The following is a 27,660-nucleotide window of genomic DNA, read 5'->3' as shown; positions in this document are numbered from 1 at the left end:
GGGAAAACCTGGTGCGTCTTATAGTCCGGAGCGTCTAATGGTCCGAAAAATACGGTAATTTATTGCAACAGCTGTGTGTGTATGGGGAAGATTGTTAAATAGCGTTCACATGTCATTTGATTTTCTTATGATGTGCAAACACATGAAACTACTCCACAATAGATTGGGAATGGACTGTGAATCTATTGGATGCAGCTACTGTATGTGTGAACAAGGCAGGCAGTGTTGCAGAGGGTTATCACCAGGGAAAACACTGACATCCTCACTGTGCTGCAAAAGGTGACAATACTGCAATAAATAGAATGTTTGGTGAAAGAGCTTTGTCACCCTACTAAAATAATTAGTGAAACAATGGGTTTACTGGAAGAATCAAAATGTATTTTCTGTGTTGTGTTTGTAGAGAGTGTTACAAAATATTTTTGTTTTATTTATTGGCAACATACAATACATTATTCTAAACTGCCCATAGTTCTATTTTAATGTGTATATATTTTGTGTATAAAACACTACTATTATGTAAGAAAATATTTTGGTGTGGGGGGGGGGTGTCAATATCCAAAGTAAATTACAGCTTCTTCTAGAAAAACACTGATAATCCCAAAGAGTTCCAGACAGACACTTTGTAATTCCGAGAAAGCACATTTTAACTGTGTAAGAACATTTAATGAAAAAAGTAAGGAGATGTTCATGTTACAAACTTGGCAATGGTAAGATGATGCAACAGTATTTGGTTGTCATAAGGAAGATCTGGAGAAGGCCTAACTAGTTTAACAAGCAGATTGCACCAGGCCCACAAAACCTTTTCCTATCAATTTTGAACCATCTGCAGGTTCTCTAACACCATCATATACAATGCAGGTCCAACACAGAACACTGAGGGCCAGAATGCATTCCAGGAGCTGAGCGCCGGCTGCTGGGGCAGAACTGGCAGTCAAGCCATTCAGTCCATGTATGCAGTGTGTGATACTTCATGGGTATATGTTTAGCTTTATAGCAGAAAAAAGACAACAAAGAGTGACACTTACCTCTCCTGACCTGTCCACACTGTGATGTCGACTTAACCTGCCACCAACAGACAAATCCTCAAACTCAGACAAGATACGATTAACTGCTCCATCTTCTAGCTGGATTTGTTTGTGTTTACTTCTGTGGAGATCTCCCTGCAGCCAAAGCCAGGCCTGTTTCCTAGGAACAATGACAAAAACAGGTGATCTTCACACATTTTTTTCTTACAAGAATTATTAAGATATATCTTTGTGCAAAGTGAAACTGCATCAAGGGTGGGAATGTCAATTGCTGCATGCTTCACACATTCTGTTCAATCCTGTGATAATGTCAGTGTGCATGGGGCACTAATGATCACAGTATCTGACTTTGGCAGACTTGGTGACGTCTTTGGAAATAGTTTAGAAGTGTTTTTGGTTTACATGTATGAAATGTAAAAATGTTAGATATGTCAGGACTTCTGATATCACAATGCATTCCTTTTATTACAATCCTTCTAGACTATTGTGATTTACAGGGCCTGATTTATTAAAGCTCTCCAGGGCTGGAGAGGATACACTTTCATCAGTGACCCTGGGTGATCCAGCAAACCTGGATTGGATCTGGTCCAGGATTGAAAACATTTACTAACAAATAGCAAATGACAGGTTCATTGATGAAATAATGTATTCTCTCCAGCCTTGGAGAGCTTTTATAAATCTGGCCCACGATGTTACAACCTACTTTATGTACACAGACCAGTACATAAGTTTTTTTCACCCCTCTCCATTTCTGTGTGCTGTATCACAGCACACACAGTAACTTCTGGTGATATTTTGGGATGTCCACCCACAAGAACAGACCAAACAATGGATATGAAGCATTTTTTCAGATGCAGTCCATCACATAATGCTATGTGTTTGGCTATACCACATGTGCTTCAGCACTGAACCACCTAAGTGCATTGGTGTGTCATTAAAAAAGAATAACAATGGGCTATAACATGTAACACATATCAGCCCAATGTAATGCATGCCGTACTAAAATGCACCGAATCCCAAACATATGTTTTATCTCTTTTAATCCCTAATTATAGCTGAAGGTTACCCAAAAACTCAGGACTTGGAAAGGGGAAGTTATAACTCTCTATATATCTACACAGAAAGGTCAACAAAGAGTCAGAAATTTTTAGTTCTAAATTCCACTTTCTGTACATAAGCCAACTATATTAGCCTTTTGTGTTTTTTTCCTCTAGAAGGTCAGGAAACGCAGGTCCCGTTCTCTCCTAATGCAACATAATTTCTCATTGTTTTAAATGTTGAGGTAATGGCTTATAATGAGTTCAGGAAGTCAGACACGTCTTAGGACTACGCAAAGGGATTTTTTTTCTTTAAGTTATTTTTAGGAATATAGTACATAATAGACATATAAATTTTGCCCTAATTAAACTCTGCTACCAATGAAGATTAAGGTGATGGCCAAACAAGACAGAAAAAAGCCATGATGTACAGTAAAGTCTCGGAGATTCTTTCCGAACAGATCAATAACTAAAAGGACCATGGTTTTATGTGTGAGCTGTCTGTTAAGAGTATTTCAAGATGACCCCCTTATCTTTAAAATACCTGATTCAAGCAAAACTTGGCTTGAAACACCACTTAAAAATACTGTCATTTTTAAATCCCAATGTCCGGTGTAATTTATATTAAGTATTGCTACAGCTTATGTGTTTAAAGCCTCTGTTTAGGTTAGGAGGGATAACGAGTTACGTCAAACAAGATGGCTGGAGATGACTGCACCTGCGATGGTACTGGGACAGGTGAGTATACACTGGGTTCTTTAATTCCTAATGGGAAGTTATACTACCATTTAATGTTTTCTATGTTTTTCCTATATGTAAAAAATCTTTTTTTACAAATAAATTCTAATTATGCGGCAAACTAAAGCACTATGGGTCAGCTAAAGAGAGAACAGTAGAGAAGTAGCTCCCTTTCAGACACATTTCTAATGTTTCATTGTACTGGATCTTTCTCATTCATCTGAAATTCATCTGAAAAAGCTTTCAAAACAATGGAATGAGCATAGAACACACACCTTGGAACTGAAAAAAGGATGTTCATATGAAAAACTAAATACTTGTATGACTAACTGGGTTCAAATATCAAACAATGATGATAAAGATTGTGTGTCCATCTATAACACAATTATGCACATATTCATTTATTAAAAGATATTTAACAAAGCTGGAGATCTAAGAGCTCCACATAAAAGAAATGCACACTGATGTTTTAACGTGCATGCCCCTTTTTTCTTAGCTGTCATAGAACAATATTATTGTATACTGTATTTACTAAATAGAAGATGTACTGTGATTGGCTGTGAAGGAGGAAAGTGAGTCATAAGGACAGCACACAACACAAAATTAAGGGCACCACTCTAGTATTTAGTTGGTATAAAGAATGGTATTGCCAGTGAAGTACTGCAACATAGCTATTGGCCAAGCATAGCTGTGCACTATCAACTGATTTAAATTTTTGGGTTAAAACATATTTTATTGGAAAAAATATTCTAGGAGTTGTACTCGTTTATAATGATTTTGTTTAAATAAAAAAAAAATAAACTATTAGACTTTGCCTAGTACAGTATTTTACTGCAGTCATATCTAGGCATGAATTAATTTTATTCATATGTAAAAATTAACTTCAATTTCTTTAAAATAACAAGCTATTTACACCCAAAGCTGTGATTCATGTAATTAAATCATTTTAATCTAGTTTACAATATTCCTTTCCTCTAGATCACATTTGCATTACTAAAACACTTTGATGTTAAAAAAAAAGGATCAGAGAGAGGTCACTTGAGAATGGATGGATGAAACTGTGTTAATCAATTCGTTATTACATTAACAAAGAAATCCTGAACACAGCCCTTTATATAAGTAGCTCATTCTAAGGATCTTCACCAAACCGAATAATTGTATTTTAGGTAAAGGCAGGCAGATGGTAAAATTACACCAACCCTAGGCTGGCTGCTTAAAACCCTCTAAGAGAACAGAGGGAAAACAGAAGCAGGGGGTAACCTGATGAATTTCACTGATTTCCAAACAAGGACTAGACATATAGATATAGCTGTATACACACATTCAGCATGACCAGTACGTTGGGATATCTGTCGTTTTTTCATTTGGCTAATTGGTCTAATTATGTCAGTATTTTTATGCCAAAAGCGGTATATTGTTTTGCGTGGAAAATATTCCTACATTGTAGACTTATAATTCTCATACCTCACTGAAATATGTCCAATATTATTACATTTATTATTAAACTTATAATAAAGTAAAAAAAAAAAAACACAACAATCTGTTAAAACAAGGGTGAATAAAAATACTGAAACCTGTAATTTAACTGTACAGTAGCATATATACATATATTATAATGATTACTTTGTATTGGGTTTGATACAGTTATTTTATATTGAATCCAATACAAAATAAATAGAATTTGCTGTTGCGCCTCCCGCATGCAGCGACGTATGCAGCAACGTCACTGGGAACTCCCAGAGAAAGTCAGTGCACTTGGCGGAAGATCGAAAGAGGATGCGGCCCAAGGATGGGATCCGACGGGCAGGACGCCCATGGGACCAGGTGTTTTTTTTAATGTTTTTAGCTACCCCCAGTGTGGCTTAGGGTTACTGCTTTCAACATGTTTTTTTTACCCTGAGCCACACATTTAGGATTACCGCTTAGGGGGTTAAGCTATGTACACACGTGAGATGATTCTTGTCCTATAATCGCATCAGGGCTAGTATTGGACAAGCAATCATAATGGAAGTGAAGGGGAGAGAGTGCAGCGGGGTGCCACTTGTTCTCCCTCCTCCCCTCATTATTGAGCAGAATGGCTCTGTATGTACAGCACTCTTTCATGCATCGTGCAGTCTTTTGTCGTTGGAAAGGATCGTGAAAGACCCTTTCGAATGGCAATTATTGAACGTGATTGCACAGCTTAACTTATTAAAAAGCAAGATGTAACTGTCTGCTACTATAATTAGGATCAGGCTGGTTCTAAATATATACCAGGGTATTTTTTATGTCAGTGACCTAAAAGAAAATTTTGTTTCCTAAGCCCCAATGTACTGGTTATGCTGAACAAGTGCAAAGAAGATTTTGGACCACACATGTGGGAAGGCAGGTGGTGATATCAAACAAAGCTCAGCTGTCCACTTAAATCTAATAATTGCTATAATTAAACCTTCACCCTGTTTCCAATGACTCTCCATCCAAAGCAATAGATCATTTTTGTATAGATGTCTTCTTTAAGACACATCACCTATCATGTCTTTGATTTGTACTGACAGCCGTCACTTGAATATGCCATCTGATAAGCGGCAGGTCTGTGACAGACTACAGAAAGGAATTTGGTGTAAATAAAACATGTACACATTCCATCCTCATATAGATCAGTGACCTTCACATGTGGTGATAGCTGCCTTAAAGGTTAGAATGAGAAATGTGCTAACATATATTCATAAAAGTATATAGGGGCCTTGTTAAGTGACACCTAACTCAGAAAGTGAACAACTGATTGGAATGGGAAACAAGTTTTCAATTTTCATGAAAATATCTATAACAGGTGTATTGATAAGATAAAATATAAAAAAACACAGAATATATTTTTAGTACAAGGAGAATGGGTTCAGAGGTGCATCAAAAAGTAGACACAATGCAATTACTTACTCTTCTAGGAAGTGCTGCTGAGGCCCGATGATAGAGCCGGGTCGGCATATTCTTATCCATGCTATGGCTTCAGCATGTGTGAACCTATAGTGCTTCATGATATAACAAGCAATAAGGCTGCCTGTCCTGCCTAGGCCAGCTATAGGGAATAGAAGGTGTGAACATGATTAAAATGTGTTGTAATAAATCTTCAGCAAACATTTTTAAACACAGGCAGATTAGGACTAATGTATGAAAGTTTCTGTATGTGTCACCCTTACAGCTTTCATTCTATGTGAATAGATGAGAAAACGGAAGAAAGAATATGAATGGTGGCTACTGGCAATACAGACAGTTCATTTATATATCAGTTTATATTTATATTTATTTATTATATATTTATTATATATTATATATGTATTTATTTATTATATATATTTATATTAAGCCCAAATGCAGGTAGCTGATGTTTTAAGGTCCCTAAATCAACCAAGTGCAAAGGTGATATGGTCATCCCTCCAGACTACATCACTCATGATATTGCTGAGCAGATCTGCTACTTTTTTAAAGTATATTCACTACATTGTTGCTACTAATATATTAAGAAACGACAAATAAAATGTTGAAATATCAAAGTAGAATATTTTATAATGGACAAATGCTTGAGAAGGGCTTTAATACATTTTTATTGATCAGTGGAAATGAACATATCACTATTATGCTAATTGAAACCTGTCACCTCTACAGGGGTAGTTTACCCCTACAAATTGAAAGCAAGCATTCCCACTCTTTTTATATTCATTGTTGGCATGGCATAAGTCTATGTGAAACATCCTGATAAAAATGTTTTTGAAGAGCCACATAAGTACATTTGTGCTATATAGCTAGGGAGATCTGAACAACCAGTTCTATGTACAAATGTGCCTCCACCAGTACCTTAGACCCAGCCAGGTCCCACCATGATTTAATGCACTAAAATACAAGGCAGTGCCTTAAAACCAGATGCTTTGTTCAACCAAATAAGCACAGGCACAGACATAGGGCCTGTATTAAAGCTCTCCAAGGCTGGAGAAGATAGACTATCTGGGAGAACCTGAGTGATCCAGCAAACCTGGAATTAATTTCCTTAACACCATTTGCTATTGATTTGGCAATTGTTTTCAATCATGAGCCAGATCCATTCTAGTTTTCCTGGATCTCCCAGGTTCTCTCTCCCATGATAGTCTATATCCTCCCGACTTAGGGAGCTTTAATAAATCAGTATTGTATGATAGGGATATTTTAAATTGAACCAGTAGCAGCAAGAGGGTGATTACATGCTGCAGAAGATCAGGGCAATAACGTGACATTGTTGCTTCCCCCTCCATGTAAAAAGAACAGTGGCAAACTACAGACTGACACACTGCAATAACTCCCAGCCTAGCAGATAAAGAATTACACATGATTACACTTCATTTTGCCAGTAAGGTTCTAGAAAACATAGACATTTACTCTCCTGTGGTTGTAATTACATGACCCGGTGCCAAGCAGATTGTTAAGTACACATTAATTACTTGGGGTATAAATAGAAATATTTACATGAGCGCTCCCTGGAGTTATATAATGAGCGTTATTGCTGTACTCAGGGTGAAGAATAGATGTGGCACCACCTAGTGGACTCTGGAAAAACAGCATTAACGTCAATTCTAGAGCTATCCAGACAGCCAGGAATGTTTTCTCCTTTTTAAAAATATTAGTAACAGGTCGCCATCCTGGTAAAAAGCCAAGTAAGTAGTATTTTTATTAAAAGGACTATAATGCCAACCCTCTGTTTCTATCCACAGATTGCTTTAGGTTGTCAATGTCAACAGAGAGAGATCTTCTTGTGCTAAAGGAACCCAATGGGCATGTGGTCAGGGAGATGTTCTGATCTACTTACTATACTGTCAGTAATTTTCATATAGTTCTGTAAAGCTGTGGGCCACTTAAAGGAGACAAGAGAGGGAAGATTCTGCGAAATCCTGCCAAGGAGATGAAAATTGTTGGCAGAGTAATAAGGAAGAAAACTAACATGTATTTGGCAGTTAATAAAAACCATTGTTGGCTGCAGACTGAGATTGAAATACTTTATTATGATTATGTTATTCCAAAACAGGTTAGGCAGCAATTATTACATTACTTGTCAAATGAATGGTTCTCACATTGACCCAAATTTACTAAAGTGATTTTTTTTTTTTGCAAGAATGTCCAATCATATGCATGAAAAATTTAAAAAAATGTTTTTGCAAAAACAAGATTTGTTAAGACTAAACGGCAAAACTTTACCTTTTATACTAAACTAAAGTCAAATTTATCTTTGTAAAGAGAATATTTATTTAGCTTAGTGTATGCAGTGAAGTTGTGATCACTTGTATCATTTTAAAATTAGCAAACAAAAATTAACCTTCCTTGCACATGATTAGGTATACTTTTTAACATGTGAGTCATCATGTTGTTTCACCAGATTCACTAAGATGAGAAAACATTCAATTTGCAAAGATACAAATGAACATGCCCCACTTGGGTAAATCAGCCTTGTGGTCTGTAAAGTTTACCATCAATCTTAGTCACGTTGCAGCTAATTTTAATTACCAAACTCATTTGGGCATGTTCTGCAATATTCAAGATGTTTCGCTTCTAATCCAAGTAACTTCCTCAGTTTAATCTCCCATCAAATTATACTCATGAGCCAAAATCTTTTTTATAAACCATGAATAAACACACCACTAATGTAGGGGGCAGGTGAAGGTGAATCCCTACAACTCCATGACCCAGGGAAGGTACAGAAGACTTCTTGATTCAATATTATTTGTTTTATCCCACGTCTACTGATAGATGTTTATTGTTACCTGTTTGGTGATGAATAGCTGAAACAGGAATTTTCCTAACTCTGTAAGAGATTTCCTGTTGAGTTTCCAGCACAGGTGATGAAAAACGTTCACAACTGGAAACTGACAGCAAACTATAAACTGCTAAGCCTGTATGGCCTTCCCTACTCAACCAAAGCAAAAAAGAAGAGAAATGGGGGTGTCAAGAGTGTCAAAACCTGTACATATAGCACATAGAGAGATGCTATCTACGTGTTACTATTACAAGGACTGCTGTCAAAAATGGACCTTCTGACCCTGTGTTGATGAACAATGTTGGAATTCAAGAAAGAAAGATACACAGTAGCATAGTCACTTTTGTATTTACTTTGTTTCATTCATCTGCAGATTAGGGAGAATTGAAAAAGTTTTCTTTACCATAAAATGAGTCCCTATTGAAGTCATACTAACATTTAGTTCACCCTAATCAATCCTAAGTACTTCTTCTGCCCCCTTGCTCCTTAGCTAATGCTTTCCTTTTTGTTATTTCTGTTTTATTGATAATTAATATTGACTTTTTGTTTTATTTATTACTTATTTGGCAATGTGAAGTACCATAATCATAAGGTAAGGGCCAAACTAGAAGAAATTTTAGAAAACTATATACAAATCTTAATAAAAATCAATATAAAAAAAACTTTATCCATATTTATATATATATATCTTTGTCATCTTGTAATGACAACGTTATTGCTGAATAAATAGGGTCATAGCAGAAATGTAAAAACTGTGTAGGTCCATATTTTGTGTACAAGAGAGAGAGATAAATAAGTTAGGAGTATAGAAAAGTTATAGCCCCCATATTCTTCAGACACCTAACCTAACTCCCACAAGTTCCTTATTTTCCGTACAGTGTACATGCATATACAAAAGGCAAAGTACAATAATTATAGTTTATATCATCATTAGTATCTAAAGGTGAACACATCAATGTTGCTGTACAACAGTAGCAATGTTTAGAATAGTTTATGTTTCTTTTTACTTTAAGCTCTATTCACCAACAAAGCCTTACACATCAATGTTTTCCTAGTCACAGCATTGTATCAGGATTGTCAATTATGTTTACACAGTACCAGGATATCTCTGTATAATCTGCAAAGTGAAATTTTGTATTAACCTGGCCTTTGTATGTTTTCTTATAACCAAGAAAAGCTATTAAATAGAAAAAGCTCACTAAAAGCTTGTAATTACTATTATCATAAATAAACAGCAGGTAACACCATCAGTAAGCCAAGTATTTGTTTAAGGAGCAGTAAGGTTAGTAAACTCCTGAATATAGCAACCACATTGGCCCGCCATGGTGCTGGTTCTAGCACCTTCATACATAAATGAACACGTTCCTCCACTTTTCAGCTTACCTTTGCAGTGAACGGCAATAGCTCCATCTGTGTTCTCGCACAGATTTAGGAACCTTCGCACTATGCCATCACTAGGTGTACTCCCATCCACAAAGAACAGATCATAGTGGTCAAATCCGGCATCTGTAAACCTTCTAGCATCATAAATCTTCTTATTCAGTCTAATGATAGTGGTGACATTGTGTTTTCTGAAATACGGGAAGTAGGCTTCTGGGGCATGCAGCGGGTACCCTTCAAAGAAATAACATCTTTTATTTGTGGGATATTTGGAAAGTCTTTATCAGCACATAAAAGCACATGTATTTTATCCAGATCACTACATATTTGTTTTAATAACTGTGTGCCAAGGAACATTAATGGCCCTTTCCATAATGACAGGTTCTGGTCAAGTTTGTATCATTTTTACAGCAAAACATAACCAGTGTAATCTGGTACCATTGAACTTTCAGCAGATATATATTCTGATGTTAAAGTAGAACTACACACACCATTTTATTTGCTTCCGAAGGTGCTTCTCTGCAACTTCTCAACTGAATTTTGACTGGTGCCATATCTGATCACACATGTAGCACCATGACAAATTCAATGGTAAACAGAGGCTGAGATGGCACCTTCCTCAGCTATAAATGATAGGAGGGAGTCATTTCTGCTGTAAGTGTGTAAATGTAGGCCCAGAAGCATTTATTATTGCACCATTTTTGTTCAGACATCTGCCCATTGTCAGAATCTATTTCCTGCGATAAAATGCTGGATCATAAATGAAACAATAGAGTAAATCTTGTTGCCTGTAAAGTTCTTCATCTTCTAATTATTATTTTTATTAATATTATTATTATTATTATTATTATTATTAAACAGAATTCATATAGTGCCAACATATTACAAAGCGCTGTATATTAAATAGGGGTTGCAAATGACAGACAGATACAGACAGTGACACAGAAGAAGTAGAGGACCCTGCCCCCAAGAGCTTACAATCTAGGAGGTGGGGAAGCAACACACAATAGGAGGGGAGATATGGAATGGTGGAAAGTAGTGAGGGTTAAAAAGACAGAAGATGGGCAGGCAAGTTTGAAAAGAGGGGTTCTTTTTGTGCTTTGAGTTCTTTTTTAAATGAGCAGTCATTTACTTTTTTGTGTTTTAGATCAAATTTCCAGGCAACCTTTTAGAACCTTTAAAAAAGTCTTACAATTCTGAAATACTTATGCCATCATAGCTCTTTGGTTGTTTCAGTAAAAATACTTCCTGCCTACTACACAAATCATTAAGAAGGACAACTCGGAGTGACAAGTTCTGCACCGGCTACTAATTCTGAAATATTTTATTAATGCACAGGAAAAGGGAAAGTAAAAGAAAACTTGGCAGAGGCAGATGTATTATATGCAGCACAAGTGTGGTAGGGGGTTTAACTAGTGCTATGATTTCACTTTAGGTGTAAACAACAAACAATTCATAGTTTCTTACCATTTTCAATTTTGCTTTTCGGATGAGGACCGCTGAATGCCAAAAACTTTCCTGGAACGATCCAGTTAAAATCTCCATTTTCTACCCGCTGTAAAAGTAAAACAATTCTGTAACAAGAGACAGATCACTATCTAGCCACCTGACATATTAACACTTTCTATTTTGACAGGAAATCTCTACAAAATGTATATGCGCTGTTGATTATGCCAATCTTTTATATCAATGGATTCACTTACCTCATAATGTTCATATTCATCCACATCAAAGTTTTCAAAATTAAAGAAACCAAGATGAAGTGCCTGAAATATACAATATATATTTGATTTATACTAAGGAATTGTTCTAGACCTAATTTGGCAACATGCAAAATGAAATGTTTTATGTCAATTTGCAATAGGAGATTATGAATATACTAAAATATATATGATATATGTTATACAGTTAGGAGTTATGAGATGCAAAATATGAGGAAGTTATTTCGTTTCAATCCATTTTTCATTTTAAATATCAGGAAAACTGAATCCATAGCACACTAAATATTAGTTAAAACACATTACTTTAGGTGCAGTAACACTTGTGTCCACTGGGTGGCAAGCAATACCTTTGCACAGCATACCTCTAGCCTGCAGATGGGACCAGTCTGATACATCAGTTAAATACACCGCATAGTAGGTCATGTACTGGGACAGAAAAGTTATCCAGTGTGAAGGTAAAGTATTATAGGATATACTCATTAGCGTGACATACATAGTAATTGTGGTTTGCAACCTTGAACAACCAGTTGCTTTCAACTGGGTATTTTTTAAAGGAAATGTTTTTTACAAAATAAAAAGGCGACTTTAAAACATTTATCACTAAATATCTGTAAAATTTGTGAAATGCTGCAGCGTTTTTGTAAATAGTTTGCCATTTCCTAGGATGTCCTATATACATTTTAATTAGACTGCATAACATCATGGATGGGACAGTGCACATAAGACAGTCCAAAGGAATACTTCAAACTACTTACTACAACATGTTTTTATTACTGTTAATTTATTCATAACTCTTTTACTAAACATTTTTTCTGCTCTGCTTTATAATATATTATTCGTTTTAATAAGGTGTATACTTGAGTATACAAGTACATTTTTTTCTGGGCAATTACTCTGGTCTTCTTACCCTCTAGTGTGCCTCCTTACATCCTGGTCCCACTTATGCAGAGCAGTGCAGCAAGGAGGCACGGAATGATACACATACCAGTGTTTAATTTCTGCTCCAGAAGCCACAGACCCAATCCCTGTGCCTCCATTGCATTGGTATTTACACTGGAACTAGCACCAGTCTTGGACAGATAGTAACCAGATCAGTGGTGGCTGGAGAAGACAAGTAAGTATAATCAATTGGATAATTGGATAATGGATTAGGGAGGAGTAAGTGACTACCCCTTGAATATTTCTCTGCTGTACCACTCTGCATAAAGGGGAAGCAGGATATAACAGGACCCAGTGACAGTAACAGAAGATAAAAGAAAGGGAGGTGAGGAAATAACGGAGAAATTGCATCATGTCACCAACCACCATTGTGAATATACGGGGCAGCATTTTACACCCTAGGCTTATAGTCAAGCAGTTTTCCCTTTGTTGTGATTATATAAATGTACATTAAAATTAATCATACCCTAATCTTCTATTTCTACCAATATATTATAAAATCCATATTTATACAATACCTAACTCAATAATTATTAATATTGATTTTTAAAAATATATTGAAGGATCAGAATTCCATTTCTTTAAAGGTGTACTATCACAGACTTTAGGGTCTTGCTGCCTCCATGAAAGGAACTCCTTTGTCCCCAAATCATTGCATTTGTCTTCATGAATAAAGAGGTGTGCTACTGAGGTATACAAGTTACATATTGATGAGCAGAACCATCTGTGCTGTCACATAAGTGCCCAGCTCCTGCATGTACCGGTCAATTTACTGTAAGACTGAAATGCTGTTGAATATGGGACTCTTCTAGTAGCTGCAACACATACTGTAATTTATTCTGTAATATTTTCATAATGCAGTTTAATTGTCAGAAGAGCAATTTGCTTATATGATTTATAGTACACATACTATAATTATACCCAAATTAATCTGTAAAAGAAAGGCTGTTACCTTGCGGATTCCATGCAAACAGTCCAGTATTGTAAGGTTCTAAGTGCAGTTCCCAAACGAAGCATCTCTGTAAATAGAGAGATTTTCTGATTTAACTTTAGTAGTCGTTAGAATGGAACACAGTATACAGTAATAGTCAAAGCTGGACAGACAAAGTCATAAAGATTTTTTGCATTCTTGGGACATGACCTCAACCAGGAACTGAAAAACAAGCACCCTATTCGATTACTAGAAGTCATCTAAAAGATACTGCAATTTGTAAAAACAGCATATTTTTACAGCTGTTCATCCAAGGTTAAGAACATATGATAGATATTTAAGTGGTAAAATTGTAACATTAGGTTAAAGGTTACCAAAAAAATGCATGGGTGGTTGTAAAGCTGTGTGTAGTCATATATAAGCAAAGCTACCCACAGACGCAGGATAGTAATTGCTTTATCTGCAATGTTCAGCATGTTCATGGATGCAGAGAGGAAATGTCTATTGTTCAGACTACATTTTTGGTGTATTGATTCCTTTAAATAGCAGTGCTGGACAGGTCTACTGTGCCTATAGACATGGTCTGCTGGATGCTAATGGGCATGAATGACATTGCCATGGCATGGACAATGATCTTTAGCAGTAAAATGTCCTCCTAATGTCTGACCTACACCCTGCAAATTGAGCATATATGTTAACTGAACCAGATTTTGGACACCAGCTGTCATTTAATTGTATGTGATACTTTGGCTGAAATCCTAGACTTCTTACTGACAAAATGTTAAAACTCTGGGGACACATAAGCTACTCATAATACATAATCATATATGTATTTAATAAGGAATAATTACACAAGAGTAAATAATTCCACAATTCTAGAGAACCAGACATCAACCTGTAAATGGTAATTTTTATAACTTTCTGACTAAGTTCATAAAGATTTATCTATCATCAGGACTTATAAAACTCACAAAGCCAGGCAACTGGGATTCATGAACTGTATGATTGTTGTAATTAAGTTTGTAATTGAATTTATAGCCTTTATTAGCTAACTCAAGTTAAAAAAAATAAAAGGGTTCGGGATGGCTTAGACCACTTTCTCAAGCTTGACATAAAGCCTGAAGAAAGAATATAAGTCATCCCAAAAGTTTGCATTTTAATAACTTAAGGTTTCTAATAAGAGGAATCAATTGAACTACAAACTTTCTAATTATATTATAATACATAATTAGGATGAAGTAATATCAAACTATTCTTTCTCTGGACAAAATGACAAACACCTACATGTACATAGTGTGCCAATATGGGGTTAACTGATAGAGTTAGAGGAGAGCCATGGAAGTGGGTCTGGTTAATGAACCACAAACTATAAAAAATCTCTCCATTCAATCAGAATTCATACATAACATATGAGATGCTAGAGGAGTGTGACGATGTGCTAACATGTGAAATGATGATGGGCTAAAACACAGCTTTGCGTAATTTGCTGATCTATTCATTCATCTCTAATGTAGTAATGAAGCCAAGGATTTGGTCGTAATCCCTAGGTGCACTCTGTGCTGAACAGATAACCACTCAATGACAGCATAAAGCAGAAATAAATAACATGGCTGAGGTCTGACATTATTAATAAAAACCCTACTATAACGCTAGCCTGATCTAGACTGTTGACGTGTAGTGTAAACATTCTAGTATGGCGCCAATATAAAACACTTTGTATAAGGCAGAGCAAGATATAAAAACTGCCCTTTAGGATACCGAGCTTTGCACAGAATTTCAGCCTCCCATGCCTGGATAAAGTTTGCAATTGTCTGCTCTTGGGAACGCACTACTTAGCTTGGCTACCCACAATGCTTAACAGGCAGAAACAAATTGCAGCTGCACACGAGGACAGAGACTTCCTGATGAAAGGCTGATATCTTTTCTTGTTTTATTGTTTTCTGAATATAAGGTGGGTTGTGTATCTCATCTATTCACTGCACAATGAACGTTTTCCACATTTTTCTATCTGTGAATGCAGCATTGTCCAATCTGAGCATGCAATTGGTTTCCAAGAAGCATGCATGAATTCTTTCATCAATGAATATATATAAGCAAATAAAACATCTATAAACCATTTAAATACCAAGAATTGATGTATTACCCTGCTCATTGCTATAAAGCAACCATTCTCGACCAGGGTTCCTACACAGGGTGCCAGGGGGTCTTCGAAGTGTGGATGTTTGACCTCTCATTAGATGAAGCCTGCAAAGTTCTGAGGCCAGAACCACTTAGTAGTGCCGGCTGTATGACTTTATGGAACTGTTATTGCCTGTAACTCCACTAGGAAGATCCCCTCACTTATTAGTGATACAAATAGAAGGGATAATGGGAACCGTGAACAAGAAGAGAAGAAACGGCAATTAGGGTCTTACAAAGGTCTTTTCCACTCTGGTAAAAGGGTATTTTTGCTACTATCGAGCACCTGCCCCTCTGACTACCTGCAATCAAAACAGGAAATTAGGGAAATCTCCCCAGAAGTGATACAGATAGCAATAATAAATGATGGGATAACATTTATTTTCCTTCTATATCTAAAACTGAACTAAACAACTAAAATAGTTTGGCTGGGGTACAAGTTGGTATTTAATATCAGTCTCCTAAAAAAGATTAGTGCTTATCCAACATAAGTTTCCATTTGGTTACATCAACTGGTGGTTGGTACTAAGAACTTACTAGGTGGTCAGTTAAATAATACTTTCTAAAGTTACACCTGACCTTTAGTTTCAAACAGTGCCCCCTTGTTCTGTGTTTCAATATCACAGAAAATGCTTTCTTCTTGAACATGAGTAAAAGGCTTTACACAACAAATAACAAATTACACAAATTCTTGTTTCCTTTAGGCTGTGCACACTACTGACAAAACACACCAAACCAGACCAAACATCCAACATACTAGGAAGAGATGAAACCTTAGATCTCATGAGCCCTATGCATTATAATGACTAAACAATGGCACAGCATATGCACATAAATGTAATATGTGCTTTATCTTTGCAATACCTTGCACAACCCTAAGCACTGAGTGTTGTAAGTTTTTATCAAAGTGTTGAAAAGCACTGACACCAGTATTTACAACCTTCTCCTGGTGCAATATCGGAAGGTCATGATGACAGGTCCTAATACTGCTCAGCCATCTGGATGGCATGTGTGATCTAATAATGACTGTGTGAAGTAAATAAATATATGTTTATTGTATATACACAAAGTTATAAATTAGTGGAATGTACTCTGCAAAAGATGTAATAAAATCTGGATATTCAATATTTAGCATTCCCATTGCTGTGTAGACACATCATGGTTTATTCTGAGCCATTAGCTTTTTCCTAGCTGGCCAATTGACAGCCAAACATGTTGGGACAAGCTCAGAAAGTAGAACAGCTTGTGTCTAAGCTGCTAGCTGAAATATTCAGGGCTAAAGGGGTAATTAGCAGTGAGTTAGAGGGATAAATAAAGAATATGGGAATTAAAAGGACCACAAATGCAGTCATAGGAGACATTGCAGCTAAGAATGCATTACTCTGGTCTGATAATAATTCTCTTTTTTTGCAGGAGCAGACAGTGATTGGCTAGTCACAAAGACTAAGATCATATATGAGAGTACAGGTGATAATATGTGACCATGGTAGGGAAGATCCCTCAAATATAACTCCATCAAATGTCCTATTTTTTCTGATGGAAGAATTAAAGAGTTAATGATTTCAGACAGAGCTTAAGAATAACATGATGTCTATATGCTTTAATAGATTAACCTCCATCTGTATCACCCTGTGTACCCTTACATCCTAAGTAGGTAATTCAAAATATAAGCTTGGAACATGTAGGTATTTAGTAGCTGAAAGCTGTATATAGTCTATGCAGTAATAGCCTTTCATTCATGATACCACTTGTACCAACCTGCTTTTTTACAGTATACTATTATAAAACTTGCCCACTGAAACTGTATGTTTAATTTTTTTTCCCCATAGCATTGGGAATATGCAGCAGTCTTTGAGGTCATGAAAGAGTGAATTCTCGGCATGAGTTCCCCTGAGGTATAGCAGACACGTGGAACAAATTCTGCTTACAAAGCTAGAAGTAAGCATTACCTGTAGCATCTGCCAAACCAGCAACTCAATAATAAAGAATGTCAGACTGGTGTTAACAACCAGTATTTTACTAATCAAATGATCATTTCATAGCATATGGATCTTAAATTTGTTACAAGAATCTAATCTAAATATTTAGGTATTGAAAAAAATATTATTAAAAAAATTCCTTTAAATATACACAAAAAGCATAAGAAGTGGTGTTTTTCATCGGCAAAATGTTCACCCGCTGGAGTGACTTAAAAACCAAGTAAGCCGAAAGAAGGTGCAGGTAAGACTTTGCTAAAATACGTTTGCTATGGGATTGCAGAAAGAATTTTTATTTTTAATTTATATTGATAATAAAAACACACATTACTGCAGCCCATAGATCTAAATGGGCTCTGATAAATTCTGTATTAGATCCATCATCCGTTGTACAGCTTATCTCAGCCCAAGAGAAAAAAAGCCCAAACAGAAAACATTAACTTAGAAAATCATATTAATAGTTCTTTTCACCTAAAAGGAAGGTACTGTGGGCTGGAGCCACTAAGCAGCGCTCTGTATGCCTCTTCCGGTGTCTTCTTTAAATAGATCACCTAGAGATAAAAGACAAAGGAAAAAGCATTACTCATTAGCCACATTTATATCTTTCTAAAAGATCTGATTTCCTAATGTGAAAACAGCTAAAAAAATCTGCACCTTCTACCTAAAAAGATGCAATATACTAGGAAACAGTCAAATTTTTCAAAGTATCTGAACGAAAGCTGTGCTGCCCCGACCTTCCTTTTTTTTTCAAAAGTGTAAAAAATATTAGGTAGGAAATTATAGAATACCATTTTGAATGGCACTTATATGGACTGCACCTCTTAACAATCCTGTTTTGCAGTGCACCACAAAGCATATGATTACGAATTCAAAGAACATCCTTGGCCGCTGACGTGTAAGAGAATCATTCGTATAGACAACAATCTTAAATGTTAACTAAAGGAAACATATGGCAAATTAAACACTTATTAGTAAGTAGCTTAATGTAATGCTAACAAACAAATAAACTGTGCTGTCCTCAATTTTTTTTTGTTTATTAGATAACAGACTGTCTGCTTTTGCTATTTGCTGTTGGGTATTTGTATTTCTGTAGACCAATTCATGAATGAGGAGAAAATACATATCCTAGCCATTCCTAATGATTCTCCTTACTCACTGAATTCACTCTCCTTCCTTTTTAAAGTTATTTTGCTTTGTAAATACTTTGGTGACTTTGCTGTGAATGCATAGATGGTCACCTATATTACACGTAAATAGCTCTACTTGGCCAACCAAGATGATTAGGATTGTCATTTACCTTTATATCTAATGTATTTCTAATGATTTTTCTATTATGTATGCATTCTGCAATGTACAACATTATATTGTGCGGTAAATGATATTATATAACACAAAATGAAAAGAGTTTGTACTTATAATAAATAATTAAATGCTATTTCATTTCCATTCTACTTTGGATAATGAAATTGATTACGACAAGCTGGATATGTGAAACTGGACAATACTTATTACCAGGACAGGGGTTATCCTGTTAGAGTTCCCTGTGTGTGAACAGTCAGCTCTCATTCCTGACCTTCTCAGAAAAGGTGAAACGACAGCAGCAGCTTCATTTGTACATGGCATTATAAAGTATTGTGGGCCTTGTCACTCTACTGGCTCATATGTCAGACAAACAGATACCTCCTTCCTTGTGCTTACATTGAGTAATAATGCTAGCCATATACGAGCTGATCACTTAGCACAGCATTGCTTGTAATAATCAGAGAGCATGGAAGGCACTTTCTGAGCACAAATTTGGGTTTTTAAAGCAATGTAAGTCTTTATTAACACTCACATAGGTATAATGCAAGCTCAATATTCTCTACCACCCACCATAAATTTTATAGTTCCCCATAGATCGTGTAAATTATTCTATTAGTGGTAAACATTTAGAAATGTATTGACTGAATAATTCCATTGCAGCAAAAAGTGTTTAATAATCATAAATGGTGATTAGCTAGGGCAACAATGGTGACCCCAACAATATGCAATATGCTTACATAATGCACAGGGAGAGAAATGTGATATTACAACAACTGCTTGTTGAAAGCTAAAGGGAAGGAAATAAAAAAAATACACACTTGAAGTACATAATGATCGTGGCACTCCTGCCAGACATCAGTATTAGGTGCAGAGTACACCATAAAAAGGATCAGTCCAACCAAAAGAGATATTTAGGTCATTTGTGACCCACATGGCTTTTTAAATCTCTTGGGGCTCTAGCCAAGGATCTCCCTTTTACAGTTCTGGCTTTGTTACTTTCCACCAACACTTTAACTAATGCAGCTTTGTAGAATGAAGGAGTAGAAGCAAACTGATCATCAAGTGTTGCCTCTCGCAAATATGCAGGTCATTAAAGAGGGCTGATTTTAGGAAAGAGTAAGATATTTATGTTACTTTTGTTAAAATGAACATAAGGATTTCTATAGAGGAACAGCAGGCAAACAGCTTCATTTGAATTTGAATACATATATATTCACTGTTTTACCTGCCACACATTTATAATACATTGTAAAAGCAGGAAGATCACTGTGTTAGATCTTGATTCAGCTATTTGTTTCATGAATCACCTTCCTTATAATTGGACAGGGATGATGGTGCTGATTTACTGTCAAATGAATAGGCTGAAAGTGGACAGGCGACAAAAGATTCTGCGTTACTGAACCAGAAAACAAGCTTGTCACCTGCCTGACTCACAAAAACATACTGTGATATCATTTGGCAGGTATTGCAGTGAACATATGTGTACTTTATGTGCACGTTTTTTAAATACAACTTTAATGAATGCACAACTAGATGATCTAGTGGTTTAATATCTGCCTGGAGTTCAGCTTTAAGTCCAGATAAAAAAAAGCTGTGAGCTGTAACAATAGCAGACGTTCTTTAATGCCGACCAGGCAGTACATAATATGTTTATAAATATCCAATGTTCAGCTTTAAGTCCAGATAAAAAAAAGCTGTGAGCTGTAACAATAGCAGACGTTCTTTAATGCCGACCAGGCAGTACATAATATGTTTATAAATATCCAATGTTTGTCTTGCTTTGGATTATACGGACTTCTGCACACAGGGTGATGCGCATGTGAAATTCACAAAGGCTAAACTGGACCCTGACATATGAGATCTGTTCTATTTATTTCTGTCCTGCTGTAAAATATTAACAAGGCAGAACAAGAACCTGACAGACAATGGTAGGAATGGATCAGAAAAGTAACCGCAGCAGGTCAGGAACTTGTCACTCAATGTGCACAAGTACACAGGACAGGCCACAATCACCGTCAATACTGGCAGCGACAATGAGAGACGTAAGACTGTCTGATTATTTGCACTCACCGTATATGCTCCAATCAGGAATGCTGCATTCGCTCTTTTCCGCTGATCATAGCTTGTGTAGTGAACTATCTTCTTTCTTGATAAGCTGAATGACTGCCAAAAAGATAAGTAAGTTATCTTTAGGTTAACAATAATTAATTTTACTTAGGAATTCCAAATATCCATCATGATAAGTGTCAACTTAGAAAGATATATAGTATTTCAATACAGCTGAATTATACTCTGCTTATCTAACCTTTACTGGTTCTTACCCCTGCCCCTCATCAGCATGCAAATGAAACCGTCTTCTTTTTGACCCAGTGATGTCATTACTGGATCTTTGCGCTTCTTTGTGTAATGCAGCTAGATTATATATGGTGGGAGTTTCTGCACAGAGATTCCTAAAATATCACAGCACCTCGATGAATGAAGCTCAAAAAAAGTGGGTGTTCCTAGAAAGGGTAGATTTTTATATAGGCCTAGATGACTCCTAAATGTGATGCTGAGCCTCCATGTATTAAACAACTGAAATTCATGGAATGTGAAGCCAAGCTAGATATGGGGGGCCCTATGTAGTAACAGACAAGATGATGCTAGATGTCTCCCAGCTCAAAAATAAGGCTACACACGTGCAAACCCTGTCTATGGAAAGGATATTTCATGATCCTTTCCAATGACAAATGACTGCACAAATGACTTGCATGAACAAGTGCTGTACATACAGCACCATTCTGCTCCATGGAGAGGGGAGGGAGGGAATGACAGAGCAGCACCCATTACGATCGTTCCCCATCCATCGATCCGCCATTTGACTGTTTGGACCAGAAGTGCTGTACACACGCCAGATTGCCAGATGTACACACGCCCTGAGGCAATATCGAACAAGAATCATCTGATGTGTGTACGTAGCCTAAGGCAGACTGTAGTAAAATCAGAGTAAGCATTTTTAGAGTAAGTACCTGAGAGGAGTCTGTACAACAGTGCAGGACTGAAGTAAGGCTGGAGTCTGGCTTTAAGAAAACTTTTCATAACATTGCAACACTGTTCAGCATTGAAAGGCTAACCAAAAATCAGCATTACATGCATACTTTAACATAACAAAGGCTAGACAAGCTTTAGTTAGCAAATTTCAACACTGGATGCATTTAAGACATAACATTTTGAACTGAAGCAATCAACAAATTTAACAAAAACTGCAATTTTTTTGACCCAGTAAAAATGAAGTCTTTAAGTGGACCTGAATGCAAAAAAGTAAAGTCAGTTATACTTAAGTAGTACCCTCAGAAGTGTGTTCTTGTCTAAAATTTCTTTTGGGAAAAAGCAGCTTACTTCCTGGTATGTAAGAGTGCCTAATAACTTGTATTTACCAGCTCCGAGCTGGCTGTAACTTCTAGACTCAGGATACTCCGAGAAAGATTTGGTGATGTCATTACTGTCCCACTTGGTGGGGAGGAATTTGTACAATATGCATCTTTCACTACTTCATTTATTCTGGATTTGTGCTTACTGCACCTCTCCTGCTGTGTTATGAATATTTCCCCTCCAGGTATTATGCTAGAAGCATACAAGCAATACTGGTGACTAGTCCGTTACCCCGTGCTTACCTTTTTGGGAACGTCTTCTCTAGTTCAAGTGATTTTTTTGAACATTTACATCTGCTAGGCCTGGCAAATGGGCAACCCAAGCATTGCCCCCCTTACCTTTAAAACCTGCAGGGAAATCTGGGCTGGGGAATACTTTTAGAGTAAGAACAGGGAGATGAGGGTAGTTGCTACACAATGCAATGGGGTATTTTGGTTTGCATGCCATGGCGACAGGTTTTATTTAAAGTGCTCAAATATATGATAATAACATATACTATAATATTAACAAATATTTTTTCTATATAATTCTTTTTTTAGCCCTGATGAAGTTTTTTGACCTACAAAAAGTATTGTCCTTTTAAGAGTAAATATATTCAATAAATTTTTGTGGACCCCTTAAAAGTTTGACCTAGAACTTTTTTAGGATTAACATGCGTTTGTTAAAAGCATTAGAATCAGAGCCACACTGCTTTGCTGACAAATGGACAGGTATATGAAAATAATTTAAGAACATATGGTTCCAGTGCCTCTAACCCATATTTCCTTGCACATTTATAGTATGACATATATAGTATGACTGTTGCTTAGAATAGACAGTCAGTTTTCCATATGTATATATAGGAACCTGCTTTAGATAACCCAGGCCAATCATTCTAGTAGTAATATTCAATTAACGGAGTTTCAATAATCAATGCTGATCCTTACATGATACCTACAACACAGTGAAATTAATTTATGACCACTGAAAAAAACATCTAAAAACTGTTTGAATCCCTTTTTACCTAAATAAGCTGTTCTTCAAGCATACAGGAAGCTCTGCTCTTAATAAATGTTGACCTTTCTGCAGATGCTAATAAAGCTGAAGATGAATGTGAACCTATTGATAATTTAGCATGGATTGCTGGAATAACCAGCTCCCGGCCTGCTGTGGTGCTGCTCTACATTAAGCAAAATAGATCAAAAGAAGCGGCTGTCATCATGGACACCCAATAACCATAATCAGATGCATACTTTCATTTCAAAACCAACCCAAAAGTAATACCTAACATCTGACCAAATATTACTGGGCCCTCACTGTATACTGTGCATATGTTTTGCTGATATAGGACTCTATATACGCTCTGTCTTTGAAGATATTTTAAAAGTAGAGGTTCAAAACTTGAAAATCATTCAGTGCTCTGTATAAATTTCAGCAATTTCAGCAACTAGAAAACAGCAATTTCCTTGTCAAAACACCACTTTTTTGAAAACAAAGCTAAAAACTGCTGAACTGCCTGGTAAAATTATAAATATACCTCTCAAAAATCCAGAACATTAGTATAAACAATAATTTCTCTGTAGTGTGTAATGGCAGAGCTGTTAAAAAGGAAACCTTGGGGCTACCATGGATTTAAATTTTTAACCCAGACATAACTATAGTCCTTTCTTCTTCCTTTTCTCCACAATCTGGTTATCTTGAGATCCTAAGATGTCTATAACCCCTGACAGCAACACAAGCAGTGTCACCTCATGCAATTACATCTATTAGAAACCGTTAAATGTCACTTGTATAATTTATCAATGTTACCTCTGTTCATTATTCGTAATAATAAACCCATATAAACAAGGATATCCATTGTAATATTTTATGTTTACACTAAAAAAAAAGTGCCAACTACATTACCCATATTCTAAAGATATAACACAGTATCTGCTACTTAATCAAGGGGAAGTCAATCATGGAACAACCTACTTTGCGTTTCCTTCCTACGGTGTAAAAAGGACAGAAATAATTATCTGTTTGTGTTCAAAAATAAATAAACAGATATATGGATAAAATATGAAAAGCATATAAAGTATACATAGACAATCACAGGAAGCCACTGTATCTTACAAATGTTTGCATATTAAAAGTTTGCTGTCTCATTAAACAGGAAGGTAATAGTGGTTGCATGATAACATAAGGAGATTGTGTTAACTCTTCCTTTCTTACTATTACACACAGACGTGATTCAGGAACAATTCTTAGTACTGCAATGCTCCAACAGACACTAATGTATATCAAAAGCAAATTTATAAAGAAATGATTTACTGTAACTCTAATAACTTATTATTTTATCATTATTAATATTATTATTAAGGTCTTTTCTTGTTTGTTGTTAGTTACAGATTAAACCTTTACATTAAAATGTAGGAAAAGCGTGTCCTTGCTCTGACTTCAGCTGAGTCAGCAGGTATTTACATTGGCATTTTAGAATGCCCCAGGGGTACCATGGAAAGCTGGGATGGTGCATACTTTTCCATGCAGTCTAGATTCATTCCAATGACAGGTTCCAAACATCTTTGTATTGTGTTACGTTTCCTATATTATTAAAGGGAAATGGGATTTATGTTGAGTTATATCAAACATCTAATTATTTGAGACCTGTAATCTGTAGAAAAGAAAAAGGGCAAACCATGCTGCTCTCACATCCAAGGTTAAATACCTATATATATAGTACACATATATATAGATGTGCTATACTGTAACATGGCAATTTGAGTACATACTGTAAATGCTTCACCACTTTTTGCTTATGTGATGCTATGAATGCTAAAACTCAACTGAAAAAAATTAACCAAAATGTCATTTTAATACCACTTGTAGTTACAGGTAACCAAAATGTCATTTTAATACCACTTGTAGTTACAGGTAACCAAAATGTCATTTCTTGTAGTTACAGGTAACCAAAATGTCATTTTAATACCACTTGTAGTTACAGGTAACCAAAATGTCATTTTAATACCACTTGTAGTTACAGGTAATACCGAATTTTTTGTTCTTTACAGTTTACTTATAAATCTATCGCAATAAGCTGTACAATATATAACTTGAAGTTATACACTGCTGGAGTCTGTTTTCTTACACTAGGGGAGCTTTTTGAAGCACCTTATGTGCTATCATATATGTGGGAATGAGTCGGTCTGGTTATTCTAAGAGAGACTGGAGACATTAAATAATATATCTTACCTGTCTAACACTATATATCACAATCTATTACATCTGAGAACAACATGGATATGTCACATTCCCATACTGGTATAGCTGGATGCTTGTTAACCTAATGAGTGGAAGGAATGAGGCATTAGGGGTTGGGATATATTGCAATATATTGTTCTCCCCTGGGGAAGGAGATAGGTTCTGATTTTATATGGGCGTAACTGAAAACAAAAACAATATTATTGCATGTATAAAACCCTCCCATGTTTCCAGATGAAGCAAGTCTAAGATCCAGGATCCACTGAATGATGACTATTCTGTACACTGGATAGTGGTGGGTTATGACCGCTTTAGAATTATACTTGTAGGTAACTGTCTGGCTCATAGGCCATTAGTCATCAGAGGGTCAGTGGTCTAACGATCAAACAATGATATTTGAAAAGATTACAGAAAATTGGGAAATGCGATTAATAAAAGCAATTATTCCTCTGTGTTTAATTTAACCAAGTTGCTGGCCAAACCTATGAAGGCCTATTATAGGGGTAGAGCATATTCTGCTCCCTGCACACAGGAGAACAATGATCTCATTACTCAATACTACACTACGGTTTTATGTTTTATTTATAAATTTAAGGGCACAAAGAAAAGACTGATGTCCCAAAGTATGTTGTCTGCATATTACTACAAAGAATACTGCTGGATAGAAGACACATAACACATTGCCACCTCCTGACTGTCTTTTTTTCCTTCATTCATAGAATAAATTAAGCTTCATATGCAGAAGGTAAGGCTATAATGCTGCTTAATATATCCGCCTCTATGTAGGTATAAATCCTATATCATGCACCTAACATTGTCCTCAAACCTTACACTCACATGCTAGTATGATAAAAATGATCCCACAATCTTCCTGGATTATAAAAGACTGTCCTAGGATTTAAACAAAATCCTGGTGTCTGGTGGATCCAGGTCATGTCCTAAAGATAAGCAGAAGAACATTTGTTTTGTCGCTGGCTCTGGCCCTTTGCAGAAATCTCAGGTAGTGTGATCCTCTGCTTGACAAGGTCTGCATAGCCCTGGCAGACAGGAGCAGGCATGGGGAGAGAGTGGTGGCACAGAACAAGGGCTACTACAAGGCAAGGGCCAGATGAGCACCAATGCACTCCTTCAATTCCCACCGACCCAGTCTACCCCTTCAGCCTCCACTGTGTACCAATAAATCCCTCAGCCCCGATATAACCAGAGTTCCCCTCCAGTTCCAGGTACTACTGTACCTTTCCAGCCCCTTGAAAAACTACTCTATTCCTCGAGGCCCCACTGACCACAGCCTTGAGGAATATAGCTCCCCAAGCTCCCCACAACCAACATTCTAACTCCCCAGCCCCCAATGACCAACACTGAAATTATTCAGCCCCTAATGCATAATTCAGCGCTATGTAATATTTTGGCACTATATAATTCCTGTTTAATAATAATAATGACCACCACTATGCAGCTTCTGTCTCTAATGTACCACTCCAGCCCCCTACTAACACCAGTTCTTTTATTTATTCACCAGCACCACACTACTCAAAAATAGTTGTTACATTGAAATATAATTGTAGAATAATAATGTTGTAGACTTATAAACAGCCAAATTGGTATAATTATTAAACTGTCTCCTCCTGGAGTAGCTAGCCTTAATTTGTAATAAAAGAAACATGGATCTATTATAGCTGCCTATCTCTAGCACACTTTATGTGTTACTGACCTCAATTTAGCATGCAGCAAGTGAAGACTGAGTAAAATCAAAACTCCAAGTCTAAACAGCTGTTCTAGGTGAGTGATTTGGAAAGTGTTGAAATAATTGAGACAGATAAGCAACCGCTGTACTCCTTTTATTACAGGTTTTCTTTAAGCAGAGGAAGTTTTGAGAAACTATTACTGTCTTATAAACTTTACTTTTATGGTTCTGTGTATACCGTAGATAGATATCACTTTAATAGGTTTGTCAGTCAAATGCCTAAAGCAGCATCAGAAATGTTAGTACTCAGACCAGCAAAATGTATCCGCTTGACAGACAAAAACAGCAGGTCTATACACAAACTGCA

At 36.3% G+C, this 27,660-nt stretch overlaps 1 protein-coding gene across 1 annotated transcript in view; it reads right to left on the bottom strand.

Moving 5' to 3' along the window:
- Positions 1-27,660, bottom strand: part of CDC14A (cell division cycle 14A) — a 62,794-nt gene that overhangs the window by 14,963 nt on the left and 20,171 nt on the right. The window contains 8 exon segments of the mRNA XM_072419999.1: positions 1,026-1,185; positions 5,714-5,852; positions 9,936-10,166; positions 11,400-11,487; positions 11,636-11,698; positions 13,545-13,611; positions 18,149-18,228; positions 21,050-21,142. Coding sequence (XP_072276100.1) covers positions 1,026-1,185; positions 5,714-5,852; positions 9,936-10,166; positions 11,400-11,487; positions 11,636-11,698; positions 13,545-13,611; positions 18,149-18,228; positions 21,050-21,142 — 921 coding nt within the window.

This window comes from Pyxicephalus adspersus, chromosome 8, assembly GCF_032062135.1.
Source record: "Pyxicephalus adspersus chromosome 8, UCB_Pads_2.0, whole genome shotgun sequence".
Lineage (NCBI taxonomy): Eukaryota > Metazoa > Chordata > Amphibia > Anura > Pyxicephalidae > Pyxicephalus > Pyxicephalus adspersus.
The sequence above is the reverse complement of the archived record's forward strand: the minus strand, read 5'-3'. Positions and strand labels throughout refer to the sequence as shown.